This window comes from Coffea arabica, chromosome 1e (genome assembly GCF_036785885.1).
Source record: "Coffea arabica cultivar ET-39 chromosome 1e, Coffea Arabica ET-39 HiFi, whole genome shotgun sequence".
Taxonomy (NCBI): Eukaryota; Viridiplantae; Streptophyta; class Magnoliopsida; order Gentianales; family Rubiaceae; genus Coffea; species Coffea arabica.
Window position 1 is genome coordinate 39420631 of NC_092311.1, and position 25629 is coordinate 39446259.

The 25629-nt window shown below is 32.9% G+C and overlaps 3 protein-coding genes across 9 annotated transcripts; 1 reads left to right on the top strand and 2 right to left on the bottom strand.

The window, feature by feature from the left end:
- Positions 1-1655: 1655 nt before the first annotated feature.
- Positions 1656-5362, bottom strand: LOC140016927 (general transcription and DNA repair factor IIH subunit TFB2-like). The gene is made up of 6 exons (XM_072071206.1): positions 5345-5362; positions 4357-4440; positions 4174-4288; positions 2094-2158; positions 1904-1984; positions 1656-1814 (listed from the first exon to the last, which is right to left on the bottom strand). The coding sequence occupies exons 1-6, from the start codon at positions 5360-5362 to the stop codon at positions 1656-1658; spliced, it is 522 nt and encodes a 173-aa protein (XP_071927307.1).
- On the top strand, positions 4939-14017 carry LOC113703713 (ubiquitin-like-specific protease 1C). Of its 7 annotated transcripts, none has more exons than XM_027225171.2 (9): positions 4939-5434; positions 10483-10543; positions 11484-11666; positions 12270-12675; positions 12762-12929; positions 13016-13147; positions 13246-13327; positions 13424-13537; positions 13622-14017. In XM_027225171.2, the coding sequence occupies exons 2-9, from the start codon at positions 10492-10494 to the stop codon at positions 13712-13714; spliced, it is 1230 nt and encodes a 409-aa protein (XP_027080972.1). In that variant the 5' UTR covers positions 4939-5434; positions 10483-10491; the 3' UTR covers positions 13715-14017. The 7 variants fall into 7 exon arrangements, with proteins under 7 accessions (XP_027080972.1, XP_071911964.1, XP_071911960.1 ...); XM_072055863.1 differs by lacking the exon at positions 4939-5434 and adding an exon at positions 8336-9808 and having other exon boundaries at positions 10385-10543; positions 12279-12675; XM_072055859.1 differs by lacking the exon at positions 4939-5434 and adding an exon at positions 8337-9808 and having other exon boundaries at positions 10385-10543.
- A 409-nt stretch (positions 14018-14426) lies between these two features.
- Positions 14427-17050, bottom strand: LOC113694179 (protein NRT1/ PTR FAMILY 4.5-like). The gene is made up of 6 exons (XM_072072392.1): positions 16996-17050; positions 16807-16885; positions 16493-16710; positions 15985-16407; positions 15762-15868; positions 14427-15615 (listed from the first exon to the last, which is right to left on the bottom strand). The coding sequence occupies exons 1-6, from the start codon at positions 16996-16998 to the stop codon at positions 14733-14735; spliced, it is 1713 nt and encodes a 570-aa protein (XP_071928493.1). The 5' UTR covers positions 16999-17050; the 3' UTR covers positions 14427-14732.
- Between the last annotated feature and the right edge of the window lie 8579 nt (positions 17051-25629).

The window sequence follows — 25629 nt, forward strand, 5'->3', positions numbered from 1 at the left end:
AAGGTTGGTTGTTTATCGCGTCTATGGCAACTATAACCAATCTATTAATGAGTAATTGAATTATCATTACATCGATGTTTAGTTGAATGAACCGTGTCTGAAAAGTTGCACCTTTGACTAGAGTCGTATCTGCTGTTGATTAATTCCTATTTATTTTCATTAGTTATTTCATTAGTTGGTTAATTAGTTGTTTTTATATTTTCATAAAATCCCCCATACTCTGAATTCTAGAAGAAACGAATTATCCCCAATCTCTGTGGATTCGACTCTACTTACCACTGTATACAAATTTTATACTTTATTTGAACAAATATTTATTATTGTACAGGCTCGACACCTGTCAATTTTTAAACTCGGACCGGACCGATCGGTTTGACTGATCAAACTGGGAACCAGCCAAGTGTCCGATCCGAGTTATCCTAAAAAACCGAATAGATAGAAACTCAGTCAAATCAGATAAAAAATCGGATTTGATCGGGTTTGACCCAAAAAACAAAAAGAACCGGAAGAACAGGTTTTGTTTCAAAGTTTTTTTTTTAAAAGGTCAAAGCATTTTCAATATTATGTTTTGACCCCTAGGTTGTTAAAAATTATTAATATACCTCAAATATTTCATACTTTATAAATGTTATCCTAAAGTTTGGTGTTATTTTTCAATCAAATCCATAATTTTAATTCTACACTTGTTAATGTTCATTGAATAATATAAATTGCTACTTGATCATTCTAATTTCTTTGTATTTTCTTGTTAAATATATTTGAAACATCAAATATATATGAATATACCTTTATTAATATTAGCATGCTCTTAGGTTTTTTACATACAATATTTTAATTTTAAATAATTTTATTTATGACGTCATCCAGTTCAATCTCAAATGAACCCAATCGAACCCATTGACTCATGAGCCCGACCAAGTCGATACCCGGTCCGAGTATGAAAACATAGCTTCCACCATTTCATACTCCTTCATGTCATGTTTTAGGTTAATTACTCAATTCATCGTGACTAATGCGCATTACAGAATTTTTGCCTCTAGGATTTGATTAAAGTGAAACAAATTCATCAGGGTATTTGTGTAAAAAAGAGGTTGAGACAGAAAAGCTCGCACGCATGAAAAATAAAGGGGAAAAGGGGACCAAAAGGCAAACCAGAAATATTTCAAGTCTTCGATAACTATACCTTGATTTGCATAACAAATGTGACAAATTAGAAACCGTATGAGCTGAAAAATAACAGAGCCACATATGAATATTTCAGTAGTGGACCAAATAAAAGACCACTTATAAGAACATTTGCTTTTGTAACGAATTAGGGAGCAAATTAATTTGAAAATGAAAGAACTAGAAATTGCCCATAATCATGTGAGTGTGAAAAACATTACCATGGAAACCATAATCGCTTAATCCAAATCATAAGAAAAGGAAGGGAAAAAAAGATTGTCTTATTTAAGACAATACATGAAAACAAGGATAAAAAGTAGATAAGATCCAAAATTAACAAAATAATTAGTAGATATTCAAAATGTTTCCTTTCTTAAAGAACACAATTACATTGCCCTGTTAGATAAAATGTTGATTAAGATTTTTTCAATTGGATTTTTCATACACTGAAGCTAATAAGACCTTTTTGCCAGCAAACTACATTACAGAGTTCAAGGTAAGTGCCAAAAGACAATTGCTTCTTTCCGCGAAGAAACTCCTTCATGTAGGAAAAACTTTCTGCTTTCACTACAAGTCACATTTTTTTTAGAATTTTCCCAGAGGAAACCACCACATTCTCTTGCATGATCGCATGCAGCCTCAAACACTTCCTGGTAGACAAACACACAAAGTCACAATAATGCCAAATCCAAGACCAACAAGAAAGAACCTTGGTTGTGAGAATAAGCTTGACGCTTACCCTAGAGGTAGAGGGGAACTCTTCAAAGAAATGTGCAGGTATCCTCTCTACCCGATTCAAATCTGATTCCCACAACCTTATCTATGGGATTTACATTCAATGGAACCAGGAAGCATGAAACGTCAAAAAAAGAAGCAACAAGTATGGATGTAAAACATATCAGACTGAAATGCCACAAAGATAGAAGAACCTGATCAGTGGCATTCTCAGGCACAGAAGCTGAGCTGTTCTTTTTGCAACTCGAGGATGTGCATTCTGTTGAAGAAAAGAAATAATCAGCAATACCGCAACAAAAAACTAGTTTTAAAACTTGGACCGTTAATTGAACCGGTGAGGTGTTCGAGTCAAGGTTCAACCGATCGGACCGGTTCAACCCTGGTTTAATGATTTTTTTTTTAAAAATAATTTATATAAATATATATATGCACAAAATAAGACATGCAATGGACTAATTTAAAACTTTATATGATGAAAAGTTTAATACTTTCGAAGAACTTGGATTTTCAAAAATAAAATTTTTAAAATATAAGTTGAAACAAATAAAATTCATCTCAATCTCAATTATATCTACCACAATATTTCAAAATTATACAAAATTCATGTCTATGGGAATTAGACATTGTGACTTTAAATTTAATTCACGTCTATGAGATTTAGAGATTGCAACTTAAAAAAAAAAAAGAAGTTTGGAGTTTGAAGGAAGTCAGAAGAATCGAAAATAGAGATGTAAACTTGATAAGAAACAAAAAATGAGATGAAAGTGAGTGGTTGTGGTATTTAATAATTAATCTTTAGGGTTAAAAAAATAATTATTTTTTTTAAAAAAATTCAATTTAATAGACAAAAACAAAATTAAAAGATGGAAGAAAACATCAATAAACTAAAACTAAAGAGGTTTGATTAAAAAGGGGATGACAAAAGAAAAGAGGAGAGAGAGAGAGAGTTGAAGATTATAAAAAAAGAGTCATGGATGAGATTTTATAGGGTGGATGCTTGTTTTATATAAATGTATTATCAAAAGAGACTACTAGGATGTGATGATGCAATAGTTACTATGTTGGCTTTCTATCGCAAATGTAGTTCAATCTTTGGTAGCTACATTTTGCAAAACTTAAAAAATATTGAGGGAAAAATTGAAAAATTGGAAATCACATGTCTTGATCAGTTTTTTGACAAGATCAACTTTAGTATAGAACCAGACCGGTATCATGGCCGGTTCGCAGTTCAACCGATCGAACTGGCTGGTCCGATTCAATTTTCAAAACATTGCAAAAAAGTAGAATGATTTTCGGAGATAAAAGATAATGCTGCATGACGTTATAGTCAATTAGTAAATTGACCATCTAATCTTAAAAAAAATAATTAAAAAAGGGGACATATTACATAATTAACTGTCTAGCTACAGAATTAACTAAATCCTATGCAAGCTACATCCCTCGCTAAACATTTAGAGACCGATCATGAGATCATATATTAAGGGTTATAAAAGACTCTTCAGATGGCTAGCAAGCTAGGAAATTTAAGGGTTATATGTAGTTTCGGTCATTTTTGCATACATAGTAAGCAGAGCAACCACGAATGAAGGCCAAAAACTGTACTCCAACCTCTGCATTTGGTCAAGATCTAAACTTCAATGTAGCTCAAACTTGTGGGAGTACGTTTCTAGATATAGCCGGTCTCAACAGACTTGTTTCAACTTGGTACAACATAACATAATTATCTACACTGCTCTACAAAATATCCTTGTGAATAGTTTGATCACTTACAAAAGCATTTCTCATGAGAAGACATAAACTATACACATAAAACTGTTTGAAAAAAAAAACTCTATTTTCATCAAGAATATTGAGTATATCTTTTATCTTTTCTTCCTCAATGATATGATTTCAAGAAACTTAAGCAAGCACTGTAACTTCACACCTTGAGAATAGACGTAAGATTTCACAGTGCAATTTGGAAGATGAATATGCATACATCCTGAAATTTGTCTCTACAACAACATATCCCTGATAGGAGTAAAATTGAATAATAATCAGTCAAAAAATCTGTCTGCTATTTCATCGAAGTCAACTGAGAAGCTATGACATATATTAAGTTAGCTGAAGAAATGTACAACCAAATCCACGTTCAGAGGAAGTTCCTTTGAAATGTCCAGTCCAATCAATGATAAGCACAATTTTTTTTTTAAGAACACAGATAATTGGGAGTATCGGCTGGACAGCATGGTAAACAAACAAAGTTCTAGAATCCTGCAGATAGGCTGGAATTACCTGTTTCCTGGATGATGTATCTGATAAGCTGTGATAGATAGATTTGTAGCCAACTTTGTGGGGATAAACCAACTCTCCTTTCTTCCCTGATGAAGAGCCAAAACACAATTAAGAACTGCAGGTGGAGCAAAAATTCTAGAAGACAAGCATTTGAAACACCCAATAAGTGCAACTAAAGTTTACCTGCTGAAGCTTCACAAGGTCCAAATCAGCAAGATCCCTAATTATAGTCCTCTGTATATCACTCAATGTATTTATATTATATGCCTACATTCAGAACTGGATCAAATCAAATCATGATAAATATACTGACAAGTTAAAAATATTTCAGGGGATAAAAAGTGAGGCCAAAATCATGTCCATGCCAAAAATCAGTGATGGAACCAATATAGTTTCCCAACCCCTTTGAATAATTAGTAGCTGATCAAGCAATAGAACTTGATGAAACCCAACTTTCTTCTCGTTTCCCTTTTATTTTTCTCTTATTGGTGCAAGCAAGGTTCACTCCAATGTCACAAGTAGCAAAAGATAATCACTACTTTTTGTCCTTGCATGGATGTTAAAAGGATCACCCTGGAAGCACAAAACTATGGTTCAAGATAATACGGTTTACAGTTTATTGTGGATTTGCACTTCATTGGGTGTGGTGATTGGCATAGATGTTTCTAGGGTCAGGGATGGGAAAAAAAATCAAAGGAAAAAAGAAAGAAATAAATAAAAAATCATCCTAATCATTTTTGTTTCACCAAATCTACTATTTTTACACTCAATTCCCCATTCATCTTTCTTTTTCATTTTGCTACAAAATTCACCATTTTTGGCCAACCAAAACTCTCACAACTCACTCTCTGCACTCTCTCTTTTTCTTTCAAGATAAAACACACAAGACTGACAAAACTCGCTCCATTCTCTCGGTTCTCTCCACTTCTCCCCTCAACTCACAGACACTAAAAAAGAAATTCTCACTCAACTTTCGGCCTCTCCTCTCTTTCTCAATTTCTCACACACTACACACATTCTCCTCAACTCCCCCAAAAATCTCTTCGTCTTTCTCTTAATAGCACACAACAATCGTACACACATACAACTCCCTATCTCAGCTCTCTTGCTCTCTGTCTCTCAAAAAAAAAAAAAAAAAAAAAAGGGCAGAAGAACAAGGAAGATTTGTTACTGCTGTTGAAGTCGCCATTGTCGGAGTATGGTCACGGGCTTCTTCAATAAATTTGCACACTAGAATTCAAAGGCTATTAAGCCAGTTAAGGTACTCTTTTCATTTTTCCCTTATGTAAATGTGGCCACTTGCTTTCTGTGATTAAAAGTTAAATATTGAGGGCTCTGTGAACAGGAGTAGACGGTTAATATTTTTCCTTTCTTTTTCTTTGTGGTAATAGGTATACTGGTTGTTGGTAAAATTTGGGAGTTCAAATCTGTCCGAGTTTCATGAACTGAGTGAACCAAAATCTTGCATTCCAAATGTTTGAAAAAATGCCTAAATGAAAAATTGAATTAAATTGGGTTGTTTTTTGTCCATTTAAGGTCATAGTTATATTGTAGAAATCACAAGGAGTGTTTTGGTATGACTTTTATGAATTTTGGTGAAGATTTTAGTGATGTTTAAAAATAAAACCGTGCCTGCATTTTGCCATTTTGACCCCCTTTCGTGCATTTTTTTTGAAAAATCAAACTCGGAAACGGACTCCACGCAAAAAATCGAGTGGAGAGATATATTTTGATGAGTTTTTGTAATCGAAGAGACCGTCGCCGGTCGCCGGCGTCTGCCATGGATGTCGGCTACCCGAACTTTAGTCCACCGGAGAAGAAGAAAGAAGAAGAAAAGAGAGAGAGAGAGAGAGAGAAGAAAGAAAAAGGAAGGAAAAAAAAAGTTGGGCTGGTTTTTTTTTTTTCTGGTGAGTTTGTGTTTGTTTTTTGTTGCGCTTGTGGCTGGACTTTTGGAGCTAAGCCCAAAGTTTCCATTCTATTTAAGTTTCCATTATTGTTTGAACTTGCTTGGTTTTTTCATGAATTAGCCTGTATTTTTTGTTTTGGTGTAGAGTAATCCCGCCCAAGTAGGGATGGCAATGGGGGCGGGTGCCCGCGGGGGCTCTCGGGGCGGGGGCGGGGGCGGGGGGAATTTTTTCCCCCCGCTTAGAAACGGGGCAGGGGTGGGGGAGTATACCCCCGCCCCGCCACCCGCAAAACAAAAAAAAAAAAAAATATATATATATATATATATATATATAAATATATGTATAATTATATATAATATGTAAGTTAATTAGTTATAAACTTATGATAATGATATTATTAGTTAGATGTATTATATAATGTATATTAGTTTATGTAATATAATTGATATTATCAATTATATGAATAATTATACATGTCTACTAATAAAATTTATTAATTAGTTATACTAAATTTACTAATACATTTATACTAAATTTCTAATTACACTTAATAGAATAACACTTTTTTCTCAAAAAAAAGCACAAACACAATAATGAATTAGTGATTGCATTTGTACTAAAAGTGAAAACTTGATTATTTTAATTATATTTATTTTATCATATTGGATTGTATTCAAATAACTTCTGTTTGATTGTTTTTATGAGTTTCAATTGTAAAATTACAATGAATAATAATTTGGTGATGTGTTGATATTTTAGTACTTGATTATTTATTAAAATTTAATTATAATAAAATTATATAATAAAATTTTTTTAGCACCCGCGGGGGAAGCGGGGCAAGGCGGGGCGGGGGCGGGGCGGGGGACGGGGGGAACTAATAGGCAACGGGGCGGGCTCCCCCGCCCCCCGCCCCGTTGTCATCCCTACGCCCAAGTGCTAAGATGATGGCTCAATTTTGTTTCTAGATTTTGGCCTAAAATTATACTTCTTTGGTTCCATTTATTTAGTCATGTTTGGGGAATTTAATTTTTTAAGAATAGTGATTTGATTGTGATATTTGTACTTCTCTTTTCAATATTTGTCCTATAAATTCAAAATTTAAATTTGAATGGTAACATGCTTATGATTAGAAATAAGAGTTACTCTCTCGGTCCCATTCATTTGATTATACTTTTTATTTTGGGATGTCCCATTCATTTTGTCATGTTAGAAAAGTCAAAGCAACATTTACACTCTTTTTCCAATATAACTCTTCTTTTTAATCATACATTCAAATTTAAAATTTGAATTTGAGGGGGTAAAATTGAAAAGAGAAGCACAAACATCACAATTAAACAACTATTATTAAAAAGTTAGATTCCCCTAACATAACAATTCTTAAAAAGTTGGATTCTCCAAACATCACAATAACCAATTGTGATTTGACTTTTCTAACATGACAATTGTTTTGAAACCTCCCAAAATGAAAAGTATGATATTTTTAATGGAATGGAGGGAGTATTGTTTATATTGAGTCCAAATCAGAAACCGAATTTTGTAACAAGTCCTCAAATCTTTTGAGTAAGTTTACTGTGGTCTAAAAAATTTTAAATTTCATTCATTTAGGCCCCTAATTTAATTACATTTTGGCCCCTAAACTTTATCTTTGTTTAATTTTGACCCATAATATTTTGAAAAAATATTTTGACCCCAAAAATTTTCTAATTTTTACAATTTAGTCCCTAATAGTTTTTTATTTTTAAATTATAATTGTTCCAGTCCTTTAGTTGTTAATTGTGCTTCTTTTGCATGCATTTAATTGTAAATGTTGAGTGTTTTGAGTTTATTTACATTTTTAACATAATAATGTGAATCTAGTACTTATTATTATTATTTTTAAGTAAATTGGTACCATGCTCTTTTTGTTAATTTTGACTATAGATAGGGCGATTTTACCTCATTTAGTCACCATTTTAAAAGGGAGATACCTTTATTACCCTTTAAATTTTGATTATCTATTCTTATCTACTCCTACATGCTCCTGTATATTTATATGTTTTTACATGTTTTTTATTATTTATTTAATTAAAATGCTTATTCAAATTTTTAATGTTTGTTTGGTTAATTTTGTAATTATTTGGGAGGTACTTAAATGCCTCAAAATGTAATAGATAAGTAATATTTTTATTTATTTTTACAAAAATTGTAATTAGATAGACAAATGTAATAGATAGGATAGATAGATTTATTTTATTATATATTTTTTTCATTTTAGATTGTAGTTAAATCCCCACTATAATAGATAGGTCTTGTGTGTTTATGTGACTTATGTGCTTATATGTTTTTTTGACTTTTTTTTAGGATTTTTGCATCTAACTATTATACTTATGTGTTTCATGCTATGTGCTCTTATATGTTTAGCTGTTTTAATTTATGTTTTATTTGTTTTATTATGTATTATGAATGCATGATGTCATCACAATAGTCCCAACGTTAGTTGTGGTTTCTCCCTCCACTTCCCTACTAGTCCAATGCTAATGAGAATTTCTAAAATGGGGTTAGTCCAACACTAGACCTTAGACTGTCTACACGTTAGATTCATCCCTTATGGGTCATTCATTGCATTTTCATGCATTTTTTCTATTTTAGGCTATTTTTCTCATTTGCATGATATTTCCTCTTATATTATTTCCTTACCCTCTATATGCGTGAACCATATCATTTAGATTCATATTTCATTTAGAAAATTAGAAGAAATAAGCTAGTTCATCTGTTTGCTTAGATTAGAGGGTCACTTTTCGAATATGGAAAATGGGTGATTATAGCTCTTTAACTTAATATCCCATTAACCTTTTTTTAAGAAAATTATGTTACGAGTTTTTGTCTTTCGTACTCGTTATATTGCATCCCAATCTTTTGGTCGTGTATAATTCTATATATACATTATAAATCTTATTTCTTTTGAGTCCTATTTTTGCATATTTGTGACCCCTTAAAGGAATTATTTTGGATTTCACAATTAATGCGATTGGTACCAATTAAACCTTAAATGGACATTTTACTCCTTTTGATATCTTCTTTAAATTTAGGTTTGCATCTATATAAGAAACATCCAAACGTGATAAATTTAAGGATTAGATTAGGAAAATTTTGACTAAATCTCACAACTAATTTAGACTAAATTGAAAGGGTGCCTCATATTTGAACCAATTGAACCTTTGCCTTCCTTTTCTTCAACCGTGATTCTCAAACTCTTTTTCTCTTGTTTTTTAAGGCCTGAAATTGTTGAAAAGGATTTTATTTTATTTTTTATTTTATTAAAAAATTTTTTGGGTGACTTGGTACACCTAAACTCTATACTAAATGGTGACTTCTAGTTTCTTAAAAACCCTTTTTAGACTAAATTTTGGGTCCAAATTGTTGCAGTCTTAAAGTCCCATTTTAGGCTTTTTTTGCACATATTTTTAAATGAAAAAACACATCTTTTTGTAAATAAACCACTTCATCGTGAAAAATGGGGCACAACAAGTTTTTTTTCTTTTTTTTTTTGCATCATGGCTTATGGTTACAACTATTGGATTTCGTCTGTGGTAGATCCTTATCCCTGAAATGAGAAAACCCTTTTATTCATTTTAAGCTTGTAATGCCAATCTATCCATCTACTTTCTCATTTCAACCAGCAGTTGCTGCTATTCCTCCACTTTCCAATTGCTCTCTGAAATCCATCAGTCGTTTGAACTCAAAACAAGGTATCAGACATTCAGGTTTATCTTTCTGTCTTGCTCTCTCTGACACGTGCACACAGATATTCGCCCATGTGAACTACTGCCCTTCCTTTTGAGTCCTCCAAACAGATGAGTTTGGACAAATCTAGAACCATAGAGCCATTATAAACCCTATAATCCCAAATTTGTATACTATTGTACAGAAAAGTATGAGCATGTCAAAAAAATCATTGGATGTATTAGCGTGTCAAAGATTTAAGATATAAAATATCAATATACTTATGTGAATAGGTGGTATTAGCATGAACTTGAAAGGGACTATAAGTTGCTGGTGCAGTCAAAATCCCAATGCATTACCTGCGGACACTATGAGCTTCTATTATACGTGACAGTGTTCTGCACAGGAGCTTAATTATGACGCATCTAGTGCTACTGCCTCAAATTCTTTAAGGATAAGATCTTTGTTGTTAGATTCAAAAAAAAAAAAAAAAAAAAAGAAAAGATCTTTTGTTGTTACTTTTAGAATTGAAATTATGTTCAGCATTTCTAATAGGTATGTTTGTTGTTCTACTGTATGTCCTGTTGAATATGACAATACAGAGTCGCATCAGCAAGCTGCTCAGTATCCTCATGCAAATAAGCTAAAAAGCATGCAGGATGTTTATGCTAAAACTAACCCCATATGTCAACATTTTCAGCCTGGCCAGATGTCAGAAAGCAGAGGTGAACCCAAGGAAAGAATAGATGTTGTTGATGCTGGTATATTTTTCACTCTGCCATACTTAGAATTTTGATTTTGTTAATTGTTAATTGTTAATATTCCAACTAAAAAGATCTAGTTCTTCTATTCTTCTATGACAAGGGATTACGAGTCTCTTTTTGGTTCAACTTGTTGGTCTTACAGATACCATATTGACTGCATTCTGAGATATTCTCTGAAATCTAAACAGAAAATCCGAGTAAGAAGAAGTAGAGGTAAAAAGATTTAAAGATGATAGAGACATTTCTGTAATGAACGAAGAATCATTTGATCACAATGATTTGTGTATAGAAAATAGGAAAGAAACAAATACAAAATAAATTAACTATCTATTTCTATTATTTCACTGCCGTGAGACCATATGATTTCAAGCTCATTTAAAATCATCTTAATGGAATTGAAGGAGTGAATTCATATGATAGCCTCCCTCAATCACACTTTCCTTTTGTAAAGTTTACTTGGTTACCTTTTTGTAAAGTGTTGATATTAAAGTATGATCTATATACTGTTGTACAGATATAGAACCATTATAAACCCTATAATCCCAAATCTGTATGCTATTGTACAGAAAAGTATGACCATGTCAAAAAATTCATTGGATGTATTAGCATGCCAAAGATTTAAGATATAAGATATCAATATACTTATGTGAATGGGTGGTATATGCATGAACTTGAAAGGGACTATAAGTTGCTCGTGCAGCCAAAATCCCAATACATTACCTGCGGATACTATGAGCTTCTATTGTATGTGACAGTGTTCTGCACAGGAGCTTAATTATGATGCATCTAGTGCTACTATCTCAAATTCTTTAAGGATAAGATCTTTTGTTGTTAGATTCAAAAAAAAAAAAGAAAAAGAAAAGATCTTTTGTTGTTACTTTCAGAATTGAAATTATGTTCAGCATTTCTGATTGGTAAGTTTATTGTTCTACATTAGGTCCTGTTGAATATGACAATACAGAGTTGCATCAGCAAGCTGCTCAGTATCCTCGCCCAAATAAGTTAAAAAGCATGCAGGAAATTTATGCTAAAACTAACCTCATATGTCAACATTTTCAGCCTGGCCAGATGTCAGAAAGCAGAGGTGAACCCAAGGAAATAACAGATGTTGTTGATACTGGTATATTTTTCACTCTGCCATGCTTAGAATTTTGATTTTGTTAATTGTTAATTGTTAATATTCCAACTAAAAAGATCTAGTTCTTCTATTCTTCTATGACAAGGGATTACAAGTCTCTTTTTGGTTCACCTTGTTGGTCTTACAGATACCATGTTGACTGCATTCTGAGATATTTTCTGAAATCTAAACAGAAAATCCGAGTAAGAAGATGTAGAGGTAAAAGATTTAAAGATGACAGAGACATTTCTGTAATGAACAAAGAATCACTTGATCATAATGATTTGTGTATAAAAATAGGAAAGAAACAAATATAAAATAAATTAACTATCTAGTTCTATTATTTCAATGCCATGAGACCATATGATTTCAAGCTCATTTAAAATCATCTTAATGGAATTGAAGGAGTGAATTCATATGATAGCCTCCCTCAATCACAATTTCCTTTTGTAAAGTTTACTTGGTTACCTTTTTGTAAAGTGTTGATATTAAAGTATGATCTGCTGATAATTGATAACAGTAGTTGGCATAACAAGTCAATTGCAAATTATCTTGGATGCATGAGAAACAAACCACAGTAATTCGTGTGTTTTGTCAATGGTGGAGATCATGAAGAAGGTGTGACCTCCAGACACCCAAGAAAGAACCAAATCAAGTCATATCACTATTCAACGAGAAATAGAAAAAGCAAAGCTTTAATTGATACAGCTGATTCTGATGTTAGCCCCCCACTCCAAGTTTGTGGGAAACTTCAGGGACCAGTAGAGTCTGATCATTCAAGTGCTGAAGAAGAAATTAAAATTGTTGGAGAGTCTTTTATTGAGGACGACTTCAATGCCTATCCTCTTCGAACTAGAAGCAGGAGAAGCAGAAGAATGGTCAATAGAAGTGGTTCTGAAGTTACTATTCCAAGAAAAAGAGTTCGACGGCAACCAAGGAGACCCCTGAATTTCAGCACTTCAATCACATCGGAAGGAGTTTTAAGCTCCAGGCAGTTTTATCGCTACATGGAGTAAGTTTTCTAGTTTGATGTTTTTAAAGTTGTACTATGATCCTATTTCAAAACCTTACTTGTGTTAAAAGCATTGCATTATGCAGCCACATATGGAGTGAGGTTTCTGCAGAGAAGCAAAACTCAATTGCATACATGGATTGCTTGTGGTTTAACACATACGCAGAAAGTAAATGGAAGGAAAAGGTGTTAAAATGGATAGAGAGGGAAGATATATTTTCAAAAAAATATGTTCTGGTTCCCATTGTTCTGTGGTAGGTCTCTTATATTATGCAACTGGTTTAGTTAGTTAACATCTTTTCTTTCGGAGTATCTTGTTCATCGAGATTGTACTTGTCAGGTCTCATTGGAATCTCCTGATCTTCTGCCATTTCGGTGAAAGCCTGAAATCAGAAAGCATAACTCCCTGCATGATATTGTTGGATTCGCTGCACATGGCAGATCCTAAGAGGCTTGAACCTTTAATTAGAAAGTATTTGATCAACCAATTACCTGTTTTATTATTGGTCTCAAAAAGTAGGCGGTGTCTTATTTTATCTCATAATGCTCTGTTGTTTTTCTCCTTCATAGGTTTGTTATGGACATATATAAAAATGAGAAGAGGCCAGAAACCAAAGAATTGATTCGTAAAATTCCTCTTTTGGTTCCTAGTGTGAGTTACAATTAATCATCAGCTTATTTCAATTTTTAGTTGGATTCTTATACTGAAAAAGACGCAATGATTATGTTTTTTTCTTTTTATTCCCAGATTCCTCAGCAGATAGATGATAAAAAATGCGGGTATTTTGTCCTTTACTATATTTATTTGTTCATAAAGAATGCTCCTGAGAAGTTTGGCATTGACGAGGGCTACCCTTACTTTGTGAGTCAAATTCGTGTCTTTTTGAAGAAAAAAATATCTTTTAACCTGTATAACAATTGGTATTTTCTCTCATACATTATATAGATGACAGAAGACTGGTTCACTCTTGAAGAGCTCGATGGCTTCTGTAGAACACTCGAATCAGTTCGGGTCGACACTACTAGCTCAGATGAATAGATTGTACAGGTTTATTGTGTAGCAGTCTGTAATATAGGTTGCATCCAGGACTCTTGAAGAAGTAGCAGTGTAAGCAGAAAAAACAATGGTTGTGATTAGTGATAATCAACAAAGGGCCTCTTCGGGGCTACATGTTATGAGCGGCAAACTTGATTGTTACATTCTGGAAACTCATTTCAGTTTTCGCTTGGGTTCTTTCTTTTAAACAGAAAATAGGTTTTTTGTTTTTCTTGTGCTTAATAAACCTGTATTGTCAAGTTTTCTTTGTACTTAATCAACTGTTGATAAGTTTTCTTGTACTCATTTCAGATTTCTTTGTACAAGTTTTCAGATTTCTTGTACTCATTTCTTTGTAATTAATCAACTATTGACAAATTTTCTTTGTACTTAATCAACCATTGATAAGTTTTCTTGTACTCATTTCAGATTTCTTCTCTTTGCTTTTATAAGACTTGTGCGGTCATGTTGCATTTCTCCAACCACCCCGTCTATTCGAATTACTGCATGTGCATGTTTTTTTTCCTTTGGCCCTGAGTGAGAGGGGCTATTTGACAGTTATTTTACTGCAACTCTCTGTTTTGTCACGTAAATTGTGTAGACTTTTGATTTGAGGAGATTGATGGGCTAACAAATTTTCTTCATGTTACACCTCGAGTTAAAATAGCTTTAAAAACAAAACCCAGAACTCTGATCCAACCAAACCAAACCAAACCAAACCAAACACTTGAATTTGATCTATCATACTTTCTGGTAAATGTTTCACATCAGTAAAAGCCCCATCTGTAAAAGTTCTATCCTTCTTACAGCCACTAACAATTCCTATGTCTTTTAAGCAACCATCACAAAACAAAATTACGACTGCATGTCCTCATATTTCCAACAACTTAGATAGCAAAGCAAGCTATTATGCACAAATTTTTTTTCACAATTAATCCAAAAGAAAGGTAAAAGGGGTACCAAATCCGGATTTTCGACCCTAGTTTGATCATTTGATGTACTACAAACAAATACATGGAATTCAATCTTCAGCTGCTACAGCGGATGTTCCTCTCCCAACCCTGCCATGAGTTCCAGCATCTTGTGCAGTTGATTTATACTTGTACCATGAAGCCCAAAAGAGATAGTTAGCAAAGTTGAGTAAGCTTAGGATGGCTAAAAACCAGTAAAAAAGCTCCAACTTATTGTGGTTCAAATCTGGTGCCTCTAACCATCCTTGTTTGCTTGGAGTCACCTTCTTGGTTACAATATTCACAAGATTGACAAAGGCAGTACTTAAAAAGTATCCCAATGAGAGTGATAAGAGTGCAAATGAAGTGGAAAGAGATCTCATCCATTTGGGAGCCTCCCTGTAGAAGAACTCCATTAGTCCGATCACTGTGAACATGTCAGCAACGCCAAAGACTCCATATTGGAAAGACAGCCAGAAAAGACTTATAGGATGCAATGGGTCCTTTATTGCTTTATGTCTTCTTTTGATCTCAACCATTCCTGCAATGGCCATTGAGATGATGGCAAGTACAAGACCGATGCCTACACGCTGAAGCTGAGTGATACCTGTTGGGTGACCAGTGATTTTTCGAGCGAGTGGGACGAAGTAAAACTCGTAGACTGGCAGAAGAAGAGACATGAAAATTAGGGGAATCACTGGTATTGAAGCTGAAGGAACTTTGAAAGATCCCAAATGGGTATTCATGAAATATCCTTGAAGTACTGAATATGTCTGCATCTGTGCCATGCACGTGTTCATTATAACTGTACTCAGAATAATTGGGAGCATCCTGATGAGTATTTTGACTTCTTCTACTTGTGTTACTGTGCATACTTTCCATGGATCTGGAGCTCTCTCTTCTCGAACACTAGCAGCCCTCCCTCCTCGAACACTAGCTGCTTTGTCTAACAGCCTGTATCATTACAAGTATTTGAGGTCAAAAATGTTCTGATTTATACACTCCTCTTGGATTGGGGATAAACTTTCATTTTTACTTGCTCTTTTGACATGTTTCATTCTTAAATTTGGTGCATTAGGATACTTTAATTGTCGAGCTACCTGAATTGGCTAGTATGTGAAATTGCATCTTTGTCATCAGTCTCGTATAACTCACTGGGATTTTCTGGTAGCGGTACATTTCTGTTACGTATTGCAGCAACTATAACCTGGAAAAACATGTTGATAATGGTTACGAACATGTAAAATTATTGTATTTATTATTTTTTTGGGAAGAAGGGAACTTTCAAGTAGTTAAATGAAACAAATTAAGGAAGAGAAAAACCTGAGATATCTTGACCAGGGGGCTGGTGCTTTGGGATGGAAGGCGATAGAAAGGCTTTCCAAGTGCTAGAACCACCATACCAATAGAAGTAGTAATTAGAGATATCAAAAATCCCCAGTGCCAACCTTTGTTCATAGCTACCCAAACCACAATAGTAACACCTATAATTGATCCTATGGTTACACTGAATTGATAGGAGTTGAAATAGCTTGCAAGTGCCTTTGCTTCCTTTTCATCCTTTTGATCAAATTGATCAGCACCAAGTGCAGCAACTGATCCTTTAACTCCACCAGCACCTACTGCCAAAAGGAAGATGGTGCAATAGAACATGATAGTTTTACCACCTCTTACACAACTTGATTTGTCGCAGGGATCAGGCTGCAACTTATTTGAATCTGCTTGGACAAAAAGTAAAAGCAATCCCTGTAGGGAAAACACCAATTATTGAGGAGGAAAGATAGATAAAAATGTGCTATTTAGAGTTAGAATTCATGTTATTGTTCTTTACCAAAACTTCCAAGATGCCAAATGATAAGCATGTGTAAAGTCTGTTCAAGTAAGTGTCTGATATAAAACCGCCAAAGATTGTGAGCAAGAAAGTTGACCCCAGGAAATTGGTGAGGGTGTTTGCAGAAGCGGATAGACCAAATTGCATCACAAAGTGAAAGTAAAGAACCAATGATGACATATTCGCCACAAATCCAATGTTCTCGAGAGTTATCAAAGCTAGCAGAAAACAAGAAAGGAAAAGGAAACAATTAATCTTCATGTTAACCAGTGAGAGCCATCAATAGGTCATATGTTCTGATCATGCACACTCACCTAGTACAAATATGCAAGCCCTGAATCCACCTTTCTTCTTTGTCATTGAACTCACTAAGGATTGAACATTCTCTGCATCCTGCAGTAGTAAGCAACTGATGTTAAATACTGTTAACGAGTGATGCATATCATACTAAGTTAGCGTTGGAGTAAAGTACTCATTCAATTCTTAGCACAGATAAACCATACCATCTTTCAAGAGCCAAAGACCAAGGAAGATTGATGAATTCAAATGCCTGATGACGATGAAAAAACAGCCTTTTCAGCTGCCTATATATATATTGCACCATGGATTAGATTTGCAGAAACTTAGTCGTGGAGAATCATTCTAATGTTTAAGTCCCTTTTGACTTTCTGTCCCTTTCCTGCAACCTTGGATTTATGCTCTAACTTAGTTGAATCAACTCTAGACAAAATAAATTATCATTTCCTTGATTCCATGTGGAGGTAAAATGTTTTATACGAGTATCCTTTGCTAAACATTTAACCCCAACGTTACTAATAAAATACTAAGACTTCTTTTGATTCCTTTTGATGCAAATTGATACATCTCAAACAAATGTTGACATTTTCAACTAATTACTTCCAATCAAATACTAAGGTTTCTGAAAGGGATAATTTTAGAAATCTCCCTTGAGGTCTCTGACAACTTCACTTGGCTCCCCTCAGATTTAAGAAATTACACTTACCTCCGTTGATATAGTAAAATACCTATAATATCCTCCACTTGGTAGAAAATTTTAAATTTAAGGCAATAAATTTTCAAAACCTAAAAAAAAATTATTTTTTTGTTTCTTGTCTATTTTCGCTCCTCTCTTTTCTAATTAATAAAACCTATTTTCATTATTTTTAGTTTTGTTGATATTAGCAAATTGAAATTACAAAATCAATAGAGGGAATAGATTATGTGTCAAAGTAAAAGCAAATGAATAGACTCACAGTGGTAAAGAAATAAATAATGAAATTGATAGTTGAAATAGAAAGAAGAACTAAAGATGTGAAATTTCTCATATTTTGTTTTTGTAAAAAAGCTTTTATAAAATGTCAATAATTACATAAGAATTTCTTTCATTGGATTAGAAATTTTTTATTATGATTTTATTGGGGAGGTAGAATTTATTCTCTAATTTTAAGATATTAATATTTTTAAACTCATAGGAGGGTTGTAATAGTGGTTTTAGGTCAGATTAAATTGTATTGAAAAAGTATTTGAGCACTAATATTTAATTTGGGGTATAAAATTGGTTGTCAATGAGGTTTGCATCTATTTTTTTATTTATTTTTTTTGCGTGACAAGTATTGATATTGTATATGCAATTTGGAATCTTTTGGACAGTTATTTGATTTTAAAACTTATGTTTGGATGGTTGTTAGGAATTAAACTTGTTGATTTATGCAAAATGTGGAAGAAAATGATTCTTAGTTTTGTACAAAAGGGCAATTTAGGATATTTGAGAGAAAATTTAGGTTGTTAGACCTACATTGTTACTAAACAGTAAAAGTAGGGGAGGTATATGTAATTTTAAAACCTAAGGGGAGCTGTCTATATTTGTTAAAAACCTCAGGGGAGGTTTTGTGAAATTATCCCTTTCTGAAAACAAGAAATACGTGAGTGCAGATTATAGTTACAATTTTATGGTTGACAAAAAATTGAAACATTGGCAAATTTTCTTGGATAAAAAGGAATATTACCGTCACTTGTGGCAATTTTTTTGAACAGTTGTCGTACGAAAGCCACATAGTCACAAAAAATATACAAACAAAATAAATTAAGCTAATCAACTATTAATGTCGTCAAGAAACTGGTAAAATGCTAATTTGGATTATAGGTTTTTATCAAAAAAAATTTTTACGTTTTTCGTGAATACATTTTTTAATTACCTTTTTATCTCACATATATTAAATAGCTATAGTATATTTTTCCACATAAACTCTAAAACATAGTAATCCAAATGGGATCTTAGGTTTTAATTAAAAGGTCAACTGAGGCCTAGTTCATTATCAAGGAGGTTTATTGATTGGTTTTAAGTTTAACAAATAAATTGTTTTTTTTTTCCAAGGACAGTATCTCTGACGAAAGAAAACCTTTAGTTTAGGCTTCAAGAATTGGAATTGTCAAATCTAGGCAACATATAAAACTACTAAAAATAAAGTAAAATAGACTCTTTAGTATTATAGAAACGAAGAAGAAGTCATAAATCGGAGATGTAATAGATTAATATAGAAGTCCAAAAAGGACGGCCTTTATTTTTTCATTGTTGGATACAACTAAAAAAAAAAAATCAATCAATGTAAATTTATACACCCCATGACTTATTATAAGACAAAGTTTTACCTAAGTCAACAAATAACCTTCAAATATGGTTCATCAGTTTTTCTGTTTTTTTTCTAATAGAACTTATTTGGAAGTTAGAAGTAGGAAAAGAGAATGAGAGCTGAACCTAATTCTAAGACTGTATGAACAACGGTCTAAATTCATTTATCTAGAAGGCTTCAAGCATTATGTAAAGCTACAAACATTTTTGTTTCTTTTTTGAAGGGAGTAAATTTGTAGTATGATTTTCTTGAAGTCAAAGTTCATCTAATAGTGTTATAAAACATTTAAAAAAAGAAACTATAAGTAATTCCCTTGATTTTTGGTGGATTAATTTAATTTAAATACCATGACCATTTAAACACATGCAAGAGCAAAAACAAAAAGGGAATATGGCTAATTTCATCCTTAAACATTTTCATTAGTGTCAATTTAGTCCCTAACTTTTATTCCTAACCAATTTGATATGTGAACTTATTTTGCAGTTCCAATTAAGAACCTCCATGGCGGCGCCACCATCTAAAGCTGATCTAACTCCTAATTGACGAACAAAACAAGGGTGTTTTGGGAACGCTACTTATGAAACTGTAATAAATCAAGTATATCATATAAAAAATCACAAGATTATACTTTAAGAAAGTTTTATATATGGTGATTTTTTACATGATTTAAAGATTGTATCTGGTGATTTTTTACACGATTTAAAGATTGTATCGGGTGATTTTACTTGTTTTATTACAGGCATGTAAGTGGTGTTCCCATAATACCCCAATTCAATTAGTCAATTAGAAGTCAGATCGGTTTTAGACAGTGATACCACTACAAAGGTCCTGATTTGGAACTGCAAAATAAATTCAAATATTAAATTGGTTAGAAATAAAAGCTAGGGATTAAATCGGTACTGGTAAAAAAATTTAGGGTGAAATTGGCTATTTTTCCAAACAAAAATGTGCGATAATAGTTTTTTTTTTCCCGTCAGCTACTTTGCGATTATAGACTGTGGGAGAAGAAAACTTGACCAAAAGCAGAAGGTTTGACTGTCTCTTTTTTTGGATGTATTTTAGACTGAAATGACTTGACTTTGTAATTGCGTATAATGTGCTTAGATTCGGTAAGGATGACGTAAAATAGTGAGTTGAAAGGATGATGATTCAGCTGGCTTGACTTTGTCTTTGGTATGGAAGTTCATTTAATAAGTCATTAGCCGATCACACAAGATAATTATAGTCATGGATATATGATTTCAATAAATTAATGATAAAGAGGCTAATTATGAAAAAAGAATTTAAAAATGTTTCTTTCTTTTGAAAGTACGGCTACTCTTGATTTTTTGTTTTTTAATAGTAAGTCTGGGTTATTTTTGAGGCTTAACATTCACATGTTGTAACTGCGTTAAATTAAACTTGAATAGTGCACTGCTCAAATTCGACTAATTAATAAACTCAACCTTGATGCTTGAGCTTGAGCTCATCGAAATCTTGAAAGTTGAGTTGGTCTCGATCTCGAACTCGAGCTCAATTTTGGTCTGCCTTACTTGAACTCGATCTCAAGTTCGATCAAATCAAGTATAGTCAATCTTAATTCGAGCTCAATCTAGTTGAATTGATCCCAATCGAGTTTAAGTAATATAAATTTATATTATATATAATCTAAACTAGGAACAAGATAGATATTTCACACTAGTAAATTTAAAAATTTTAAAAAAAAACATATGTATGTGAAGCTAGATTGATCTCGATTACATTCGATAAGCTTTTGAACTTTACATATTAAGCTTGAGTTCAAAATCATCAAGCAATTTGAGCCGCTCAAGTTTGAGCTCAAACTTTGTCAACACGAGCTCAAACTTGAGTTTTGACTGAGTAAGCTCGCGAGTTATTCGATTGAACTCAACTTGTTTGCACACCTAAAAACCAATGGTATAAAAGATACAAATGAATAGGAGAGAATATGAAAATCAAATACACATGTGGACTGTGAATGTGAATGATGCACTTCAGCCATAATAAAGAATAAGGTTTTTGATCATATTTAAACTGTGCATTCAAGGGTAAGAGATCTTCTTGAAAATTTGACATCAGTTAGAATGAAAATTTGATTTTAGATTCTTAACTCTCTCGAGTACGATTTAAATTTGATCTGTACCTTTAGTTTTATAAATAAGGCAAAATGGGCATCGTCCATATTTCACATTTAGGATTGCTTTTTAGATTTTTTCAATTTTATTTTGCCTTTCATATCATAAGTTTCCATTAAAGATTATATGCTCTTCAAAAGAGCATGATTGGAAAGAAATTTTCAAATTGCAGCCAACGAAGGTAAAACAATCTATCATTTTTATAGTTACAGGGAACGGACTTGAGACATATTAGTTTAAGATTAGATTTTCTCATAATATAGTAGTGTGAAATATAGTAGGTTTAAGGTTAAATTTTCTACTGATATTTGTAAACGTTTTGTGAAAAATTAATTTATAATGTAAAATCAGGTCAGTTGGCTATTCTAATTAGATATCCGGAAAGGTATTGTCTGGGACTTGATTTTTCTTATTTTCTAGGATACAACCGATTTTACTTGTGGCTTTGAAATCAAAGTCTACTAATTACTTACCGTCAAATCTTATCATCAATTACAATTTATTTTGTTAGCAACCAAAAAGACAAGAAAATTACATTTTTATGCAAGTCGTTTAAGAGGGATGCTGTTTGTGTAGATATAAGTCATCATAGGAATGTAGAGGAAGAAACTGCCACAAATTCAATTTGATGGCCTAATGTTTCTCAAAGTTAATATGGCCATTTCAAAGCATTGGCTTCATCTGCATCTGATTTATTCCTGTACCATGAAGCCCGATAGAGATGGTTAACAAAGTTCACAAAACTTAGGATGGCTAGGAACCAGTAGAACAGCTCCAACTTATTGTGGTTCAAATCTGCTGTCTCTTATCATCCCTGTTTACTTGGAGTAACCTTCTTGGTAAATGGCATTCACTACGTTGATGAAGACTACTCAAGAAGCATCCAAATGTAGGGGTGGCAATCGAGTCAAAAATGGGTTAACGGGTTAGGTCAAGATTCGGGTATAACAGGAGACTCGCTGATCTAAACACGACCCGTCAATTAGTGATGGGTCAACATGTTTGACTCGAACACGAAATTTTCAGGTTGGTAGGTCATTCGAATGACCCGAAACATAATTCTAATTTACTAATCTACCGCTATAATTTCTAATAAAACCAATTCCGCACAAGACTAGTTACGTAATCAAGTAAAAAAAATCTCAATAAAATAATTTCAAACCAGATCTAAAATAAATTAAAACACCGTAAAAGTATTTTATCCCAAATCAGATCTGAAATAAGTTAAAACACTTTAAAAGTAAAAAATAATGTAATATATCATTTGTCTAAACAAAACAATTCCAACTTCACACAAGTTAAACAAATTCATTTCTGATTAAATGGTTAATGCCTTTGGAAAAAAAAAGAATAACTTAGTAGTTAGATAAAATATTTTTTATATTTATTAAATTATTTTTAATTCATAAACGGGTTATCAGGTCAATCTGAATTAGACCTGTTTTCTTTTTGGATTCATCGGGTTTGATCCGATTCTAATACGAATCTGCGAAATCTTAACCCAAACCCATTAATTTTGTATTAGATTCGTGTCATATTTTCGGGTTGTGTAAGAAATTGCTACCCTTACAAATGAGAGTGATAAAGGTGCAAATGAAGTCGCGAGAGATCTCATCCATTTGGGAGCCTCCCTGTTAAAAAATTCCAGTAGTCCAATCACTGAAAACATCTCATCGATGCCAAGGCTCCGTATTGGAAAGAGAGGAAGAAAAGACTGATTGGCTTCAGTGGATCCTTCAGTTGTTGATGCCTTCTTTTTACCTCAATCAATCCAGCTATACCCATTGAGCTGATCGAGAGTACGAAACTGAAGCCTACACGTTGTGATCCCTGTTGGGTGACCAGTGAATTTTCGAGCCAGTGGAAAGATCAAAAACTCGTAGATTGGAACAAGAATGGCCATGAAAAGCAGAGGAATCACTGGATTTGAAGCTAATGGAATCTTTAGAGATCCTACGTGAGTATTCATGCAGTACCCTTGAAGAACTGAACATGTCTGCAACTGTGCCATGCACGTATTCGTTATAACTGTACTAAAAAGTATTGGGAGCATTCTGATCAGAATTTTGACTTCTTCTACTTGTGTTACTGTGCATACCTTCCAGGCTCTGGAGCCGCCCCTTCTCGAACTCTAACAGCATTGTCTAGCAACCCGTTTAATAGTTGAGATTGTTTCAAGAACAGGCTATTTCAAGATTTTCCCCTAGTCCAAGTTTCATCAATCTGATTTGCTGCGACGGAAAAAGAACAACCAATCATATCTGGCGCAACTGAAATTCTTGTAATTGTTTAATTACCTGTACTGGTTAGTGCGTCCAATTGCATCTTTATCATCTATCTCATATTAACTCTTCGGGATTTTCTGGTAACCTTAAATTTCTGTTTCGAATTGCAGCAACTACAACCTGGAAACAAGTTCACCATAAATCAAGAACATGTATACTAATAAATAATAATAGATATTGCAATGGGAAAAATTCAAGAACCATGCTCACACTTCTTTTTCCTATCTAATCAGTCAATGAGGGGCACAATTAGTATTGAAGGACACTATAGTCAAAACACAATTGAGAAATAATTTCCATCCATACAATGCATTAAAGGCTTCGCTGTATGGAATTAATCGTTGATGTGAAATTACGACGCTACCCTCACAATCATGGTGCCAATGATGGACAAAATTCATTGTTCGTTTCCTCATCCTCACGTTTATATTCTTAGTATTATATATATAATATATTTATATTTTGGTATATATAATTCTATATTCAAATATATAATTACTAAATACTAATATTTACGTGTCAAAATGTATCAATATATATTAGAAATATTAAATATACAGAAACAATAAAAAATATCAGAAGATTTAGACAGAACAGAATGACAATGAAAGCCCAATGCCCTAATTTCATTTCCCCTCTGGTTCTGCCTTCTTAGTTCTTCCCTCACCAATTGCTGTGTGCCTCTGCTCTCCAATCTCCACTTGAGCCTCACGTCTTAAATCTATCCTAAGAAAATCTAAGAAATTCTATGTGTCAATATCATCAAACTAGCAGCATCAACAGCAGAACTGATCGACGTTTTGAATGCTATCCGAAGCTCATTAAACAATTGTTTCTCGTCTTAAATCCAAAACTAGAGACAACGTAACTATTTCCAAAACCCTTTCTTTACGTTATTTTTTTAGGGTAATTTTATGTTTCTTTTTTGTGCTTTTTTCTCGATGTAATTAAACTCATACACAAGCATCCATATGTGATTACGGGGAAAATTTATAGAAAAGGAGAAAACTAGGAAAAAGCATGCTTAGAATTAGAAGTAGTCCCCAAATAAATGTTGTCCATTTACCCAAGTAGCCTTTTCCTTTTCGTTGCGCCCCATTTTCCGCAATGAAAATGTTTTTACAAAAAATGTTGTTTTTCATTTAAAAAATATAAGTGAAAAAGGGTTTAAAATGAGACTTTAAAGAATGAAACAGTTTGGACCCAAAATTTAGTCTAAAAAGAGTTTTAAAAAAAATAGAAGTCGTCACTTGGTATTGAGTTTAGATGTACCAAGTCACCCAAAATATTTTTAACAAAAAATAAAAATAAAATAAAACCCTTTTTGATAACTTCAAATTTTCGAAAATGAGTTCGAAAATCACAGTTGAAAAAAGGGAAGGCAATGGTTCGATTGACTCAAAGTTAAGGCACCCTTTCAACATAGTTTAAGTTAGTTGCAATATTTTGTCAAAATTTTCCTAATCTAACATTTAAACTTATCACAATTGGATATTCCTATATGGATGCAAACCTAAACTTAAAGAAACTATAAAAAAAAAGGGCAAAATATCCATTCAAGATCTAATTGATACCAATTGCATTAATTGCGAAACTCAAAAATAATCCCTTGAAAGGGTCACAAGTATGCAAAAATGAGATTCGAAAAAACGAAAATTAAATTATATGTAAGTATAAGTGATCAAAGAAAAGTGAATGCAATATAATGGATACGGGAGATAAAACTCGTGACACAATTTTCTTTCTTATAAAGGGATTAATGGGACATTTAAGCTAAAGATCTATAATCACCAATTTCTCATATTCAGAAAATGACTCTTCTAACATAAGCAAGCAAATGAACTACCTTATTTTATAATTTGCTAAATAAGATACAATTTTAAATGATATGGTTCACACACATATAGGGTAAGGGAATAATATAAGAGAAAATATCATACAAATGAGAAAAGATCTTAAAATAGAAAAATATGTGTGAAATGGAACGAATAGCTCACAATACATGAATCTAGCACGTGGATGATCTAAGGGTTTAGCGTTAGATTAACCCATTTTAGAAATTCTCACTAGTATTGGACTAATAAGAA